The sequence below is a fragment of the Rhipicephalus microplus genome, chromosome X (assembly GCF_043290135.1).
Source record: "Rhipicephalus microplus isolate Deutch F79 chromosome X, USDA_Rmic, whole genome shotgun sequence".
In the NCBI taxonomy this organism is placed as follows: domain Eukaryota; kingdom Metazoa; phylum Arthropoda; class Arachnida; order Ixodida; family Ixodidae; genus Rhipicephalus; species Rhipicephalus microplus.
Genome location: NC_134710.1, coordinates 386,394,779 through 386,413,885, shown reverse-complemented (window position 1 = coordinate 386,413,885; position 19,107 = coordinate 386,394,779). Strand labels below are relative to the sequence as shown.

At 45.5% G+C, this 19,107-nt stretch overlaps 1 protein-coding gene across 1 annotated transcript in view; it reads left to right on the top strand.

Annotated features, from left to right (window-relative positions):
- The window catches only part of LOC142777335 (luciferin 4-monooxygenase-like), an 85,601-nt gene extending 69,904 nt beyond the window's left edge, over positions 1-15,697 (top strand). Inside the window, exon 10 of the mRNA XM_075881636.1 lies at positions 15,334-15,697. Within this exon, the coding sequence (XP_075737751.1) occupies positions 15,334-15,479 (146 nt within the window). The 3' untranslated portion in view covers positions 15,480-15,697. The remainder of the gene's footprint in view (positions 1-15,333) is intronic.
- The last annotated feature ends 3,410 nt before the right edge of the window (positions 15,698-19,107 follow it).

The following is a 19,107-nucleotide window of genomic DNA, read 5'->3' as shown; positions in this document are numbered from 1 at the left end:
GCTGTTTTGAACATGGCGCGCTTGGTTGTTACAGATGTCGCCAGTAGAGGCCATCACTCGTCCACGCGTGCGTGCGCGACCGTACTGAAAAAGTCGCGTATTCGAAGAAAAAAAAAAGAGGGCTTAAGGTCACAAGGCGTGAGTGACATTTTTTTGTTTTCCCCTCCCATCCCTCCCTGCTTATCATCGAGCGCTTTCATCGGGACGAAAGAAGAGAAAATGCGATGAATGCGTGTGACAAATCTTTATAACTCCGCCCGTACTGAACGGATTATGGTAATTGTTGCGTCGTTGATGTTCTTATGTAATACTTTTATCTAGTCAATTAAATCTATGGTTTCTCATAAAGGTGTTTCCGGGCCCCTTTAAGGCTTTCTCGGACCGGAAATTTGAGTAGGAAGTCAAAAAATTGGATACTGATTATTCTAAGCATTACAAATTTCATAGATTTTTTAGTATAACACAGATAGTTATGCTGTATTGTCTGCCTATATTTAACTGTAGCATGAACATAAAAAATCAACTCCCAATCACTCCGTACAAATGTATACCCTCAAGAGTTCAAACGTGTGGTCCCAGTGTTTAGCTACGAGTTCAACCCGACACTCCACCGAAACTTTTCACAATAATTGGTTATATGCTTGTATTTCTCAATGAGGTTAGACACACATTTGACACAGAGTGCTTATTTTATGTGCTGCACATTGTGTCTCGCATAATCATGGTCACGGAGGAGTGTAATGAGCTGTTAAATGCGTTTCACATTGCGTTAATTACAGCAGTTGCTCTAGAACAACAGTAGGTCACAGACGTTGCAACCGTAGCCAAATCCCCGTTTCAGAAACTCCTGTCGAAAGTATGCGTTCGTTCCGGTTAACGAGGTCTCGTAATGATCACGTTGACACTGTTGTGGTCACAATGCCGCTTGTTCGGCCGGGCGTTGTTGCAAGCGTTTGACATCACGAGCTAACATGGCGGCCTGGTTGGTAGGATCCGCCTGCCACCGGCGCTTGGATTCCCGTTCGCAATTTAGCACGGCTTGGAAGGCTGCCGGATCGACACAATGCAGTTGAGGCCGGCACTAGACCTCCCGTGCCTATTTTTGCGCCATGACTGTACGATCAGCCCGGCGAATGCGAGATGTTTCACATTTCCGCGGTCGGCGCTGCTCTAGAGATTTTTTTAGGTCACCAATGTGAAAGGTCTCGTGGAAACTGGTGCGCGCGTGTTAAACTCTACGTCTACGACGGCGTGAACATCGTGACTCACAACGCAGCCAATGAAGCGCGTGCTTGCTTACGATGCTGAGAACGACGTAACTTGTAGCACAGCCAATAGAAACCGCTTCTGACACCGATGTCGAATAGTTTTCCGTTTCTCCTAGTCATTTTCAGCTTTCCCTGTAATAAAGTTTTGATACAGCAGCAGAAACCTTTTGTTACTATGTGGCTGCTGCAGTTCTCTGTGTCTACAAAGATTAATTCAGTCAGAATCGTAAAACCCAGCCGGAGTAAAGTTAGGCATACTCAGAAAGCATGGTATAGCAGTCGACTCCCCTTATCTGGTTGAATTGTAGTATTGCGGTAATTGCACATAAAAAAGACGCGAAAGAACATGCGAGGCATCAAATGCGAATGCGGACGACCATGCACTAAGATAACAAGGTTTTTCAGCATGAAAAATAAGCATTTGCATATACAAGAACGAACCAAATACCCGCACCAGTAAAGTGAATAACCACGTTCACTACACTTACGCAGATCCTCTTATGAACCTGTAGCACAAGACTGCAGAAAAACATGTGTCCACGACTAACTTAACGCACGTTTTTTATAATAAAATATAGTAGGTTGAAAGGTGAACGTGACATGTTTTTCTTCTGCCCTTTCCAAGCTTCTAATAAACAGCGCAGTTAATAAAGATGAAAACATTGTGACACTTTTAAGAACTGCTCCAAAGATTTGATTTATAAACTCTCCTGAATATTTTATTCTTGCTCTCAAATACATTGCTGCTTTTTCGCCACTTAAATGGACGAAAGTCGCCATTTGAGGCCTGTGTTTTTGGCTATGTTTGTCCTGTTAGGTGCCTTATAATACACGTTTCAAACCTGGCCGTCTATTCACAATACGGTTATCTATTTTGTCAGGATTTACGAACTTTGAACTTCTGCTTCCATTAAACATCTGTAACGTGCACCATTCTACTCAATTTACGTACACTTGATCGTATGTACTTAGGTCATTCGAGACCTAAGTACATACGATAAGCCGAGTATCAAATGAAAATGCTCGAGAAATGGGTGGTAATTCTAGGTAGGGAGCGAAACAAAGAGAAAATTCGAAAGTTCAGCGGCGTTTTTGTGTGGCTTGCAAAAAAAAAGAGGACGTTGATTGATGAGGCCACGCGAAGCTTCCCGTGATCCTCGCAAGGCAGGGCAACAGTGTGGCCGGCACCCGACATGGTTGCTGGAGGACGCGGCAGCTGCCCTTGCGTTGGGCAAAGAAACTTCCCATTTACTTCATTTGAGAGTTGAGGCTAAGCGGAGCAGCCCACTCTGACTCCTGACCTCTGCCAGACATCGGGTCTACACCCGACCGTTCTGCCGGCCGAGAAACTTCCGCCGTCCTCAAACTCAATGAAACGCCACTGCGACTACTGCGTGGCTCTTCACACGCCCTTTCCTACTTCGATTCTTTTTTTTGTGGTTCAAGCGTCAAATTCTATCATTGGCGTCATCCTCACACAGCTCCGGTCAAGGCCCTTCTACGTGTATACTCCATCTAATCGGGTCATGTCCTCGATGCGACTCCATGTATGACATTCGCGCACTTGTTCATCAGAGTTTCTCAGTATGTGTGGTCTTGCATCACTGCATATAAAATGTGCGTTTGCCGTCTAAAAACTGCAATTATGTTATTTCACTAGTAAAAACCTCGTTATTTGATTCGCGTAATGAATTGTTTCACAAAGCTGCGTAGTTTAGCTAGTCGGTTAGTCTTCATCGAAACGTGAGCAACAGCACAGTTCCCCTTATGCCTCTAGCTGTTCGTGCATATTGCCGTGAACTGTTGCCCTTGAATGAAATGTAGAAAAATGCCATTTTCTAGAAATAATGTCACAGTGGCCCTGTCATTCAATATGAAGTACCACGTCGCTAAACTAATTCAAAATAGTTTGTCAGAATTGGTTGTAAAAACTTCAACTATTTCTTTGTGTAGGCTACCTAGTAGTTGGTTTGAATCCATTCATCAATACATTAACCAAACCAAGCGAGAATCTTAATTTTGTACATTGTAAACTGTTGTCGAAAGTCTTCGATCCAGCTTTCGGCTGTGTTTTTTCTGTGCTATACGACAAAAATTTTTCTTGCGTTGTGCCAAAAATATCCTGGAAGGGCAGGGCGCATAACATAGCGCCGCCCACTGCTCTTACATATCCATACATTGCCGGCTTCTCGACGACGAAACAGCAAGCAAGGCAAGCCATAGTGTTGGTGATATATACACGCATGACCCGAGCTTGCGTTTTCTTGGATTTCGGATTGCTGGCGTTCCTCGGCTTTCCAGTTCACCTGTACGGGAACAAATCACGTGACATCTGCTGGAGGTGTGTGCACTACCGTACGAACTTGGAACTTCGCTCCCGTAAGCTTCCCCCTCTTCGTTACACCAACATGGCCCCTGAGGCGCCTCTCCAGGTGGGACCTTCGGCTGTCCATGTCACTTGAGGCACCATGTATCCTCAATGAGATCCCCCTATCTTCACTGGCTCTGCTAAATTCGACGTCTAAGATTGGTTGGCGAGGTACGACAAAATCGGCGCAAGTAACAAATGGGAGGATCAGAGTTAGCTTGGCTATGTCGCGTTCTACCTCGCGGACATCGCGCAACTGTTGTTTAATAACCACGCAGCTAACTTAGCTATGTGGTCTGCATTCGAAACTGCTATTACGGAAGTCTTTAGATGACCTGTGGGACGCAAGCTTTAAGCCGAGCAGCGTTTACGTTAACGTCCGCAGCGACCAGGCGAGAACTACACGGGCTACATCGAAGTAGTGTTGCATCTATGCAACCGCTTCAGCTCTGCTATGTCTTAGGAAGAAAATATTAGGCACATTTTGAAAGGTATCGACGACAGCGCCTTTAAAATGTTGCTCACGAGAAATCCTCCCACAATCGCTTTACTCATCTGCCTCTCTCAGAGCTTCGACGAGCTGCGTAGGCAGCGCCCAAATGCTCGTCAAGCCCTCACGACGTTAGACAGGCTCACGAGCTTGCACCTACCTGCCCATCCTGCCGATCAGCAGCCACTGCTTTCGACAATCAACAAGTTTGTCCGCGAAGAGGTAGCACGCCAGCTGTCACTGCTGCCAATGACACATAAACCAGCGCATGCTTTGACTCCGGACCTCCAACACGCCATTCGGACTCGAGTCGCTGAGGCCCTCCACCGATGCACCAGGAACCACCTGTTACTGCGCCTCTCACGTACGCCGCCGTCGTTGCTCGGCCTGCACAACAGCGTATGCCTTATGTTGAACCTGCCATGCCACCTCATGTCAATACTACAACACCAATTGCTGCGCCGTATCCCATCGCACGATCTTAAGCTCTGTTTTACCGTCGCTCAGACGCTTGGAGGGCGCAGGACAATAGGCGTATCTGTTTCGCCTGTGGTATCGCTGGACACGTCGCCCGCCACTGTCGCCAAGCTCCTCCTTCATTTGACATCAGGGGCAGGCCGATTGCGTCGTCGTCAAGGACGCCATCAATGTGCACCCCTGACGATCAACGACCTTACGGGAACCATCGCTCACCCTCTCCCAACGATGCGCCCCGTCACCTATCCGTCGCCGACCTACCACGGAAAAGGGAAACTGATCGCTGCAGCTACGGAGCAACAGCTGCATACAAGTCGAACTGCTAAAGCCTCAGTCTTTTTCGCCGCAAAACTTTATCAACGTCAACGTGGAGGACACCACCGCACAAGCGCTTATTGACACAGGAGCGGCCGTTTTCGTATTCTGCGAGACCTTATGCCCCAAATTGAAAAAGTTGGCAATGTCTCTCTCGAACCTGATACTCTGCACGGCCAACTCTCAGTGCATGGAACCTTCAGCTGTGTGCACTGTACGTGCCATTAAGCAATGTGAACTTTGCGTCAATAACGTTTTTGTGCTGACGTCATGCTCCCACGAAGTCATTCTTGGATGGGACTTTCTTTACGTGATCGCGCCATCTAGATTGTTCACATGGAGAAGTTTCTTACACCGTTGCCAACTTCTCGTTTGTGGATTCTCTTCCCGAAGCTTGCGAACTTGTCAATGCTGCAGACACGGACAAAGCACCGAACACATCTACCCTTGTAGCCCTGACCTGTGTAGCCGCCCCGGCCAGAACTGTTCTGTTTACTCCATCTGACGCATTTTTCCGCCACCATACCCTACACCTGCCCTTTGCCATACTCACCGTAAAATTCGATGCTACCAGCATTCTGCGAATCGGCTATCGTCGTCAGTCACCTTACTTCGCGGACAATGTTTGGGCAGCATACAAGACGTTAACCTCCTGCGCCCTCTGGAGTTTGCTGAAAGCCAACCGCTCCTCCAGCTCAATGGCATGACGCCATCTGTGGCCACGCTGCCCACGCTAGACTCATTCTACCCTTCTGTAGCCGCTGAGCTATCGACTACGCAACCACACGTACTATTGTCTCTTCTTCGGGAGTTCCGCTCTTCCTTCGATTGCGCCCAACCATCCTTGGATCACACAGCGGACATCACGCACCACGTTGCCACCGGTTATATTGCTCCCTTATGCCAACGACCATATTGAGTTTCAGCAGAACAGGGGCGTATTATCGACGAACAAGTCGATGATATGCTCAAGCGCGGTGTCATGCAGCCTTCGCAGAGCCCTTGGTCGTCCCCTGTTGTGCTTCGCGCAAAGAGGATGAGTCTATCCGATTCTGGGTCAACTACCACCGGCTCAATAGGATATCCCGGAAGGACGTGTACCCGTTGCCACGCATCAAGGATGCTGTCCATGGCTTGCAAGGAGCAGAATATTTCTCTTCTTCAGATTTACGCTCAGGTGATTGGCAAGTTACAATGGCCGACCTTGACCAATCGAAGACTGCATTTGTCACACCTGATGGGCTGTACGAGTTAAGCGTCACGCCGTTTGGAATCTGCAATACCTCAGCTACCTTCGAGCAGACGATGGACACCATACTTTGCGGCTACAAGTGAAACACGTGCCTTTGCTACCTTGACGCCATGATCGTGTTTTTCTCGTGACTTGTCGACTTACCCTGTTCGCTTCGTGCTATTCTCACGTGCCTCATCTCTGCTGACCTTCAACTTAACATCAAGAAGTGTCATTTTGCCACACGCCAGCTCACTATACGGGGTCGCGTCGTCTGAAAGGAGGGTATTCTACCAGATCCGGTGAAACTCCGTGCCGTGGCCGACTATCCGAAGTCTTATTCCATGAAAGATTCAAAGTTTTATCGAGCTGTGCTCTTACTTTCGGCGATTCGTGCACGACCTTCTTCCTTCATCGCGCCTCTTACCAACCTGCTGACATCTTCCAAATGCATTTGTACTAGGTCAAAATGGTGCGACGAATCCTTTACCACGCTTTGGTGGTTGTTATGATTACCTTCAGTACTACGTCATTTTGACCCTGACGCGCCTACAGAGGTCCATACCGACGCCAGCAGTGTCGGTCGGTAGATTATTGGCTCAGCGAATACCACGATACCAACAATACGTGGTCGCTTACGTGAGTCGAATGCTCAAGAAAGCCTATCATAATTATTTCGTTGGTGAGAAAAAGTGCCTCGCAATTATATGGGCTTTGACCAAGTTCCGCCAATACCTTTCTGCCCGTATTTTCTAAGTCGTCACGGACCACCACGCTCTATGTTGGCTATCGTCGCTCAAAGATCCATCAGGACGCCTTGGTCATTGAGCACTTCGCCTACAGGAATACGACGTTCATGTTGTATACCGATCCGGCGGCCGCAAGCATTCGGACGCCGATGCGCTATCCCGCTCACCGCAACCGGCTGACCCAACTTCCTCTTCACCTTCTTGAGTTCGCCGATATTGCATCAGAGCAACGCAAACAAGCTTGTATTTCCCAACTTCTTGCCTCCTGACTGATCCATTGGCTCAGCCGGTCTCAAGAACTATCCGCCGTCAAGCGACACATTTCGCTCTGCGAGACGACCTCCTCTATCAGCGGAATTTTTTGTATGAAGGTTGGAGGTGGCTGTTAGTGATACCCAACCACACATGCTCGGAAATCTGTACTGCTTTCCACAATGACCCGCAAAGCGCTCATACCGGTGCTTTCAAAACGTACAACCGTCTGCGTCAGTGGTAATACTGGCACGGCATGTACTCATTTGGCCACAAGTACGTACGTGCTGTACTGCATGCCAGCGACGTAACGCTCCCACTCAACGCCCGACTGGTACACTTCAGCCTCTGCCTTGTCCATGGCGTCTATTTGACCACGTCGGTGTCTACCTATACGGACCACCTCAGTAGTGGTCTTCTGGAAGTAGGTGGATAATTGTCGGCGTGGACCATCTCACGCGTTACGCAGAGATGGCAGCACTACCCGCATCAAACGCAACAGAAGTTGAAATTTTCATCTTGCGCTACTTTCTTTTTCGCCACGGTGTTCCCCGCGAACTTTTGAGTGACAGGGTGCGTGTTGTCCTGTCTGACGTCAAGTCAAGCCTTGCTCGCTCAGTGCAAAATGGTTCATCGGATGACAAGAGCATATCACCCGCAGACGGATGGCGTCACAGAACGATTTAATCCCCCTCTAGGTGATATGTTGACAATGTACACAGCTTCAGACCAGACCGATTGAGACACTGTCCTTCCATTCGCCATGTTTGCGTATAATACCGTTACGCACGCTACCACAGGGCTTTCCGCTTTCTAGTGTCCAGCGTGCAAGCGAACGATCTGACAGGCTAGACACTATCCTCCCCTACACGCCTGACTCATCTCAGTACATCGCAATTTATGATGTTGGCAGGTACGCCGAAGATTGCCAACAATTGGCCCGTTCACTGACAACTGAGAACCAAGGCCACTGGAATATATGACATGACACCAACCGACCTCTCCCTACTTTCACGACTGGTGCCATCATTTGGCTCCGCATTCCGCCGAATACTCCTGGCCTTTTGTCAAAATTACCTGCGCAATACCATGGGTTTACCGCATTATTGCCCGTACGTCACCAATCAATTAAGAGACTGAGCCTTTGACACCGTCTGATGACCTACGTCGTCGTGGCATAGAAATTGTACATGTTAGTCTCCTAAAGCCGTATTATGACCCCACTGTTGTGACCACCCCTTAAGCCGCCAGGATGGCTACGCTCTTCAACGGGGGCCATTGTAGCGAACAATGTGAGACGACGACGAAGCAGCAAGCAAGGCAAACCACTGCGTTGGGAATATATTCGCGCGAACTGAGTATGCGCTTGCTTGGATTTCAGATTTATGATGTTCCTCGGCCTTCCAGTTCGTCTGTACGTGAATAAATCACGTGACAATATATATATATATATATATATATATATATAATGAGATATAACAGACAGTAATGCCAAGGAATGTACAGGGGAAGTTATTAACATTAATGGAATGTAAATAAGAAGAAAGAAAAGTGGATGAAAAAATTACCAACTGTAAGCAGGAATCGAACCTACGAGGTTCGATTCCTGTAAGCAGGAATCGAACCTACGACCTTCAAATAACGCGTTCGATGCTCTAACCACTGAGCTACCACAGCGGCCTTCCCTCTATCCACTTTTTTGGGTTTATATGTGAATTTTGAAGTAGGAGTGACAGTCAGCGCCATTTATAAGCCAAGCGACGAGTGTGAAAACACTCTTTTATGCGCATGTTTGGCGTCACGTAGCACGTGAACTTAATATGAGTGGGCAGCTGAATAATAGTCCCTCGTATACAACCTAATGACACCAAGTCTGCCAGTACGAGACCCTCGTTTAATGAAATAAGGGAAAGAACTGTATACCTAAGAGCTTGTTTTTCCGTATATATATATATATATATATATATATATATATATATATATATATATATATATATATATTAGTATTAAAGTAGACGCGCTTTCACATAACAACCTGTTTATTCAGCTGACGTTTCGACGCAAACCCCGTCTTTTTGCAGACATAATACTATTTACACATTTTCGTACCTTCTTACAGCTTCTCAAGATAGAAGGGAAGGAGACAGAAGAAAAATATTAACGATAACAAAAGAAAGAAGAAAAAAGAAAAAGAAAAAAATCAGAAAAGGGGAGGAAGAACCGTTCACAAGAAGAAAGAGGGGTATGGTGGGATTGGGAAGGAACAGGAACTTAACAAAGGCGAACCTAAACGAGCTATGCCGTCTTTTTCCACAGTACCTCTCGAGCACTCACGCTTCCCCCAAGTGGACATTTTTACCACCGTTTTTCTATTTCACCCTCCGGTGCAATCCTGCTGGCAACTTCCCCTCTTTTCAAGTTTACGACAAATCGGTGGGAGAGCTTAAGCGCTTTAAGTGCATGTTGGTGGCGTTAGAAGATATGAAAGAGCCGGTGATTGTGGCTCCGCTAATAATATTCATTATATGCATTGGCTCCTGCCAGTGAAGAAAAAGAAGAAAAAAAGGCAAGGAAAAAGAAAAAAAACAGAAAAGAAAGAAGAAAAAAGGTGGAACTTGTACGACATGCGGGACCACTTATATGAGCGTTCCGGCTGTGCTTGAAGTGGCAAACCATTCCTGTATTGTTAGATGTATACGCTAAAAGATTTGTTAGGGGGTAATATTATTGTTGTAATGGGAGGCTAGTGGCAGAGTACTGATTAAAGAGGGGCATTTGCGTCTTTTAGTGTTCACAACACTGACAGAGTGCATGGGTGTTCATTTATTCTGTTTTTATCGTGTTGAATTTGTAGATAAAGTAAGATTCCCGTTGTTCCTGCTCTCGGATTGTTCGAAATTCGCTTTTCAATAGTGTAACTCTGATGTCGTCCAAGCTGTGATGTTTTAATGTACTGTGTTTTGAAAGTGCAACCCCTGGCAGGGAACGTACATGTGCCCGATAATTGTTGAATCTAATTCAAAACGGTGTGTCTGTCTGGCCCACGTGTTGCATGTTACACGTACACCCCACATTCCAGAAGGTATATGACGTTATCTGAGTCACTGTCTAGTGCAGCTCTAATCCTGTGCTTAAAATCCGAGTGGGAGCTTTCCGCCACTGTCGTTGTCTGTATGTAATTGCATACTTTGCATCTGCTTTTTCCACAAGGGCGACACCTTGTTTGAGGTTTCACGCCTATTTTTGAACTTATCAAATGATCCCTTATACTTTTTGGCCGTCTGTACACCACACCGGGATGAGAAGTGAAAGTTTTGGATAGTCACCCGCTCTGTTTCAATATGTTAAAGTGTTTTCTTAGGACCTTGTTTATGTTAGGTGGATGGCTCGTGAAAGTTAGCACCAAGTTTTTGTTATGGTACTGGTTGGTATCTTTTTGGTGGTATAAAGAGTCTGGTGGTCCAGATTTTTGCTTTTTTGATGGCGTCATCAGTGATAGCTGACTGGTATTCTTGGTGAAGGAGTACTTCGTGCATATGTGTGCTGTTTTTGTGGAAGTCCTTGGTGCAGGAGCAGATTTGTCGGAATCTGTGTGCTTGGGAATAGGGAATGCTGGTCTTGCAGTGTCACGGGTGGCAGCTTTTGAAATGCAGGTATTGTTGCCTGTCCGTAGGTTTTGTGTATACGCTACTTACCAACGCACCATCGTCCATTTGAATAAGTACATCAAGAAAACTCAATTCAGTGTTGAAGTAGGAGTGTGTAAAATAAATGCTCGGGTGTACTTAGTTAAATGCCTGTATAAATTTGAGCAGCTCATTTTTCGAATGTGTCCAAACCATGAATATATCGTCTAGGTATCATTTTTAGATAAAAGTTCGATATCACAAGATGAAAGAAATTTGCACTCTATATGGTGCATGAATATGTTAGCGTAGTTTGAGGCCATTCTTGTACCCATCGCCATGCCGTTAATTCGAAGGTAATACCCATTGCTAAATTTAAAGCTGTTCAATTTGAGTACAAGTCTTGTTAAGATTTCAATTACTTTTTTGCTTATATATGCGATAGGGTTGTGTGTGCGATACAATTCAACAAGTGCCTTTACGCCACTGTCGTGTGGGATATTTGTGTAAAGTGAATTAACATCCAATGTTACAAGGAATGCACCTTCTGGAATTTTCACGTCCGATATTTCCCGAAGAAAATGGTTGTGTCACGCAAGAAGGACTCATGTCTGGGTGGTATGTTTTTTATTAAAGAGTCAATATAACAGGAAATGGGTTCCGTTAACGTTCCCGTGCCTGATATAATCGGCATACCAGGGTTTCGCTCCTTATGGATCTTCGGCAGCATGTAAAAACGACGAGGCGCCGAATGTACCGTAGTAAGTGCCTTTGGAAGCTTTGAATCAATGGCGCATTCACGTGTGAGATCCTCTAGGGTTTTACAATGATCCTTTTGTGCTCAGTGATAGGGTCTGAGTCGAGGTGTTTGTAGAATTGTTTGTCATTTAGTTGTCGCCTGCCTTCCTTGATGTAGTCCGATTTATTCAGAACAACAATCGCGCCTCCACTGTCTGCTGGTTTAATTACGAGATCTTTGCGGTTGCTCAACGCGAGTAATGCCTCTCTCTCTTTCTTAGATATATTATTCATACCTGGTTCGTGCACCTTGTACGCATGCATGACATCTTTCTGAACCGCGTCTATATATAGATCCAAATGTCGATCTCTGTTTGCGTCTGGAGTCCATTGCCGGCCGATTACCCCACGAAATAGCGAGTTGTCTTTTTGGGGTTTATCGAAGGAATATTCCTCCAATTGTCAATTTTGTGCAAAAACGTCTAGGTCTTTAAGAAGCGTGAATTCATCGTACTTTCCCTTGCCAAGGCAGAATGTGTGTCGACGTCATAGTACACTCAGTTCTTCGTTGTTAAGTTCTTTTTCTGAAAGGTTAATGACGTTCTTTCTTTGGATCGTGGTGGCAAATACTTCGGAACGTGAGGTAGCCCGGTCTTTTTCATGTAGGCAGCAGTGGGTATAGCGTATGGTAAGACATTGTCGCGCACAAATTTCTTTCTCCTAAGTTTTTCTATTTCCTCTGTTCTTTTGTGCTCAAACATGGCGAGCTCTTTAGCCTCCCACTCCGAAAGAGGAAAGTTATTTCTTATATTCCGCTCCTCCTTTCTTAGTGCGTTCAGAGTGTTTCTACAGTGTTCAATAGTGACCTTAGTTAGCTCGTGTGTGGCGTGACTGAGAATTTTCTTCCATTCTTTCCTTTTCTCTTTGTCAAAATTATGCATCGATGGTGTTAGAGACAAGCGCAACCCCTTTGGAGCCGTACCCGCCAGTACATATTCTTCGAGACTACGCACGTGAAGTTCGTGTCGTATTCTTTTATCAACCACTTTTCTAAGTTTAAAAAAATTTGGACCTGTTCTGTGGCCTAATTGATCTGAAGAGAACGGTGCTTGCCCATTCGCACAACCAGTATGTCACTTTGCACAGACGCGGCGAGTAAAACCGCAAAGTACCCGGAGGTCGTACCTGGTTTGGGTTGGAGCTCCATCCCACTGTGCCTCCCGTGACGAGCTGGCCTGTAAGCGACTGCTGTTGACTTGTGCTGGCTGCTGTTGGCCCATGACTATTGTTGGCTGTTGATTTTCGCTGTGGGGGGATGGTTGATTCTGGCCACTGGTTGCTGTCGTTTGTGGTACAGCTGGCCGTCGTTGTGGACCTGGATTAACCTTCATCGCCTTTTCGGGGTGTGCCTCGCAGGCGGCGTCGACAGCTTTGGTACGCGTAATGGCGGTCACGTACTTCGTGATGGGGGTCCTGACAGAATCTGCTGGCCTGTAGAAGGGGTAGCGGCTGTTTGCGAGGCCGCTTGGTGCTCTTCTTTCCCTTCGCCGCCTCGACAGGTCTCTCTCTCTCTCAACACACACACACACACACACACACACACACAAACAAACACACACACACACACACACACACACACACATATATATATATATATATATATATATTTATATTTATATATGAGATATGGCACAATGGGAGCGTTGTCAACAAGGATAAATATAATTATTTCCCAACAGTTTCGGGAGGGGTCCTTCCTTCATCAGGGGGTGAGTTATACTCACATGAACTTCCAAACTTCATTGCTGCCGCGTCCCTCTCGCCTTGAAAGATGTTTGCGAGAGTGAGAGGGAACTAAAAAAAGGAAAAAACAAAAAAACAAAAAGGAGGGGAGAAAAAAAACGAAAAGAAAAAAAAAGAAAAGAAAGAAAGTAAAAAGAGGAAGAACCACTGTCAACACTGAAAACGAAACCAACTGTCCGTGTACGTCAACATACGGTTCTTATCACGTGCTGTTCGGTTGTTGACGTGTGTCGGGCCACCCAAGATTGTCGCCTCGGTGCCGGGAGGGTCCGTGACGGCGTGCGAAAAGAAAGGTTTTCCCCGTAGTGGGTCGGTCGGCGTGCGGCGTGCGTAAAGGAAGGATTTCCCGTTATTGGGCCGGTCGGCTTTTTACCTTTAATCTTCGTCTGTTTCATTTTAATGGTCATCAAGTGGTAAGCGAACATAAATACTTTGTATGTGCATGTGGAAAAAAAAGGAAGAAAAAAGGAAAAAAAAAGAAAAACAAAAAACAAGAAAGGACAGTGTACACGTACGAGTCAGCCAGAAAAAAGCATGGTCTTCCTTTTTCTTCCTTTTTTTCTTCCTTTTTTTCTTTTTTCCACATGCACATACAAAGTGTTTACATTCGCCTACCACTTGATGACCATTGAAGGGAAACGGACGAAGAATAAAGGTAAAGAGCCGACCGACCCATTAACGGGAAACCCTTCCTTTACGCACGCCGCACGCTGGCCGACCCATTACGGGGAAACCCTTTCTTTACGCACGCCGTCACGGACCCTCCCGGCACTTCGGCGACAATCTTGGGTGGCCCGACACACGTCAAGAACTGAACTGCACGTGATAAGAACCGTATGTGGACGTACACGGACAGTTGGTTTCGTTCTCAGTGTTGACAGTGGTTCTTCCTCTTTCTTACTTTCTTTCTTTTCTTTCTTTTTCTTTTTCGTCTTTTCTCCCCCCTTTTAGTTTTTTTTGTTTTTTTCCTTTCTTAGTTCCCTGTCACTTTCGCAAACATCTTTCAAGGCGAGAGGGACGCGGCAGCAATGAAGTTTGGAAGTTCATGTCAGTATAACACACCCCCTGATGAATGGAGGACCCCTCCCGAAACTGTTGGGAAATAAATATATTTATCCTTGTTGACAACGCTCCCGTTGAGCCATATCCCATACCTTCACGAAGACTAACTGGGCCATTGAATTATTACTCCAACTATATATATATATATATATATATATATATATATAAATATATATGTGTGTGTGTGTGGGTATACGATTGGTTTGAACGGACAAACCTATTAAAACCTTTATTAGTTCCTTTCGTTGCGGCTCCGGTCCGGTCTTCATCACGTATTTCCTGACAAAGACCCGACCCCGGCCAAAGCGTATACGTACTGATAACAGTTGTTTTACGTTCGTGGGCTGAAGTAAGAATTTTTTAATATCTGAACCAACAGAAGAAACTGTTGGACAAACCCACCGACGAACCAACACTTTTTAAGACCAAACTGACAATTGAAATCAATAAAATAAATTGATTAATTGATTGATTGCTTTATTGGGTTATTGATTGATATGTTTGGTTTAACGTCCCAAATCCAAAAGCCACCATATGATAATGAGAGACGCCGTAGTGGAGGGCTCCGAAAAATTTGATCACCGGGAGTTCTTTCACGTGCATTCAAATCTCAGCACACGGGCCTACAGTTTTTGCCTCCATTGAAAATGCAGCTGCCACAGCTGGCATTCCATCGCGCGACCTGTGGGTTAACAGCTGAGTACCTTAGGCACTAGACCATCGCGGTGGGGTGAATCAACGATATCATTGCGTAAATTACATATTTATATTTATCAGAAAGCAAGCATAAAAATGCTTTATGCTTGCCTTCATTCCGACTGTCTACTTCGCTTGATTATGATTCCGATTTATAAAAGAGGTGGTCTTCCTCAATCTCTGAGTGACATACATATGTATGACGAACAGCCAAAAGAATTTACTCGTTTACTTACTCCTTTATTATTTTTCTTTCAGCCGAGCTCTCGTACCACAAGCAGCTTCATGGGGGCGTAGAGTTCCTGGATGGTATCCCTCATACCGAGAGTGGAAAAGACCGGCGACATGATTTGAGGAAGTCTTATATGCAGAGATGTGGGCAAGAAGACAAAGAACGAGCATGAGTGCCAAGTCCGGCTGTCAATCGCACGACGTTGTAGAATACGCGACATTAAGTCAGCTTTCCTAACAAATAGCTGGTCAGGCTTTAATACTACGTTGATTAATACAGAATTAGCGTCCTAAAACATTGATATCAGAACAAAAAGCTTTGCAAAAATAAAGGTGGTATTTTTAGTGACCTTTAGGGTTTAATACGTTAATTTTAGGTGTTTGTGGATCTCAATAAAATTTTCTGGGCTATTTTTTTCTCCCTTCTTTCATTTGAACAAAGTCCAGCTTGAACTGTGCATATTTTTTACAAATGAATGTCAATACCTATCTCAACACGCCCACTTTTTTCCCCGCATTGTGAATGTCACTAGCCCGGGCGCCTCAACGTAAACTACGGAAGCACCGTTACAAATGTTGGTAACACAAAAAAGTAACAATTGCATAAAAGGCTATAACGCCAGAAAGTTTACAAACTGAATTGCTCTAGTGGTTTTGGGTAGCGCATACGCGAAGTGAGAAAGAAAGATAATTCGAGAAGTGACGTGATTGGAATGGAGAGATGGGCTAGTTTTTGAATGGTTGCACATTACCTCGACCTTGCAGGTGAGGTCATATTAATTAGGGAGCAAAAGTTGCTGCATCACATTATTGATGTTTAGTGAAATATTTGTGCCACAGCCAGAACACAGAAGAAATAGGAGCAAGAAAAGGCAGAATGTGGATCCCCTAATAGTGAAGATATTGACCTGCTGCGAAAACAAAATTGAGGAGAAGGTAGCTGCAAGTTTTAAATCTCTGAACTATCTCCGGTATTTTTTGTCATTTGCATCACGTGAATAGTTGAATAGTTTGCAAGGAAGTTTCGTTGCATGAGTTCGTGGTTTTCTCAGGTAGGTTCAGTTCACAGCAGTGCTGGCGGCAACGCATTACAAGTATTACATTGAAGCACTTCATTTTGGTACCTTAGTAACGTACACATTACAATTTTCAAAATATAATGGATAATGCACTTACGATAAGCTATTTGGTAACGTAACTGTCCCGTTAGTCGGCACTTTTTTCATCTTGTTGGATTATAAAAGCGCTTTCATGACGCTTGCGCTACCCGGCGACGATTATGACCACGGTGCGCTATTTACCGCGTGCTTACAGGAAGTTTTCAGAAGCCTAGAATGGGAACAGTTAGGGATAAGAGTTAATGGAGAATACCTTAGTAACTTGCGCTTCGCCGATGAAATTGCATTGCTGAGTAACTCAGGGGACGAATTGCAACTCTTGATTACGGAGTTACACAAGGAGAGCAGAAAGGTGGGTCTTAAAATTATACTGCAGAAAACAAAAGTAATGTACAACAACCTCGGAAAGGAACGGTACTTCGAGATAGGTAACAGTGCACTTGTAGTTGTAAAAGACTATGCCTACTTAGGGCAGGTAATAACCACAGAGCCTAACCACGAGATTGAAGTAACTAGAAGAATAAAAATGGGGTGGAGCACATTCGGCAAGCACTCTCAAATTATGACAGGTAGATTGCCACTATCCCTCAAGAGGAAGGTATATAATAGCTGTATCTTGCCGGTACTTAGCTACGGAGCAGAAACCTGGAGACTTACAAAGAGGGTTCAGCTTAAATTGAGGACGACGCAGCGAGCAATGGAAAGAAAAATGGTAGGTGTAACCTTAAGAGACAAGAAGAGAGCAGAGTGGATTAGGGGACAAACGGGGGTTAAGGATATCATAGTTGAAATAAAGAAGAGAAAATGGACATGGGCCAGGCATGTAGCGCGTAGACAGGATAACGGCTGGTCATTAAGGGTAACTTACTGGATTCCTAGAGAAGGGAAGCGGGTTAGGGGGAGACAGAAGGTTAGGTGGGCAGATGAGATTAAGAAGTTTGCGGGTATAAATTGGCAGCAGCAAGCACAGGACCGGGTTAACTGGCGGAACACGGGAGAGGCCTTTGTCCTGCAGTGGACGTAGTCAGGCTGATGATGATGATGATGATGCTCAATAGCGCTGTTGGGTAGCCACTCGTGATCTATTGAGGTTACATTCTTCTTTAGCAATGTGCACACCTCCTGACCGGCACCTTTCCTAACTGTTCCCGCTCTGGAGACTTCGCAAAGGATCTGTATCCCGGTAGCATCGGTGGGGCTTCACTGTGCATTTCTTGTAGTAATATAACTTTGTGTCTCTTGCTGCTTTGATGTATGTACTGTCGTAACGATCTTTTTCAACTTTCATAGCCATCCTGTACAGCAATTTTAAGGACTTCTAGTGAAAATTCCGCACTTTAGTGCACAGAGTGCGTCACCTCGCAGGCTCCAACGTAAACCTACTGTGTGGAGACTTCAATGGTCAACATACGGCATGGGGGTATTCATACACGACGGTGAAAGGCCACAGCCTCTACGTCGAAACAAAGGACGCAAGTTATCAATTGCAAAACGACTTCCAACGCACCTTCGAGAAACGGAACGTCGTCGCAGCGAGACACAAATCCGAACATTGCTTTCATAAACACCGCCTTGACACTGTGTGGCGTCACGTGTCGGAACACAGGGGAGACGTTGGGAAGTGACCACTGCACACTCGAAATTGTAATACCCACTGCAGAGGGCACGCAAATGGCACATTAGCAGCAAATCGTCGACTAATACGAATATAGAAAAAGATTAAAAGACAACGTAGCAGAAACCATTGAAGACATAGAAGCACGTACCAACATGTTGAACGCCACAGCCAAAAAGCCACCTAAATGATGAAAGCGGAGGCAGAGGCTACGATGCTGGACAGAAGATTAGCCCCCTTTATAGAAGCAGCCCGCAACTCAATGAGGCGACGCTGGAGACGTTCACGCCAGAGCAGAAAGCTACAAAAATATATAGCATAACTCAACAGAGACTTCAAGCATCACAGCACAGTCCTCTGCAGAAAGCAGTCGTACGCGGTGTCCCAAGAAGCCGATGGTTGACTGCAAAAAGGCAAGACATGGCGCCTGCGATGTCACTTGGTCAACGATTAGACAACCAAGGGAGCTCAGCGTTACTTGCTGAATAAGACTACTCACAAAGCAGTCAATCAAACGGGAGAGGCTGAGGTGCAACGACACGTGGACGTCAAGTATCTTCCTTTAATGCCAACAGACCTACTCCCTAGCTACGAATCTGCCAACGAGAGACTGGTTGCCGACATCAAAGAATGGGAAGTGTGAGTAGTTCTACAGACAATTAACTATTAATGGGCGTACTGGCCATATTACATTACCAACAAGACATTCAGGAACTTGAACGAGACCGCAATCGATGCTCTATGCAAGTATTAGAACCAATGTTGGTGGACGCGTAGGCTGTCGCAACAATAGGCTCAAAGGGTTCTAATCTTCTACTGGGCAAACCACCCTGCATGGACAGCCTGAGACCCATCTCTCTGACTTCGGGCGTAGGAAAAGGGCTGAAACACGTCCTACTCAATAGATGACAGCGTTATTTAGAGGACTCCAACGTATATCTACATACAATTAGGGTTTTCGGGCCAGTTTGTCCTCCTAGGACGCCACGCTCTTACTGAAGAACAAAATCGTGGACAGACAGTTTCCGACGTTAGAGAGCAGAGGGGTGTTCGGACTCGACCTTCAGG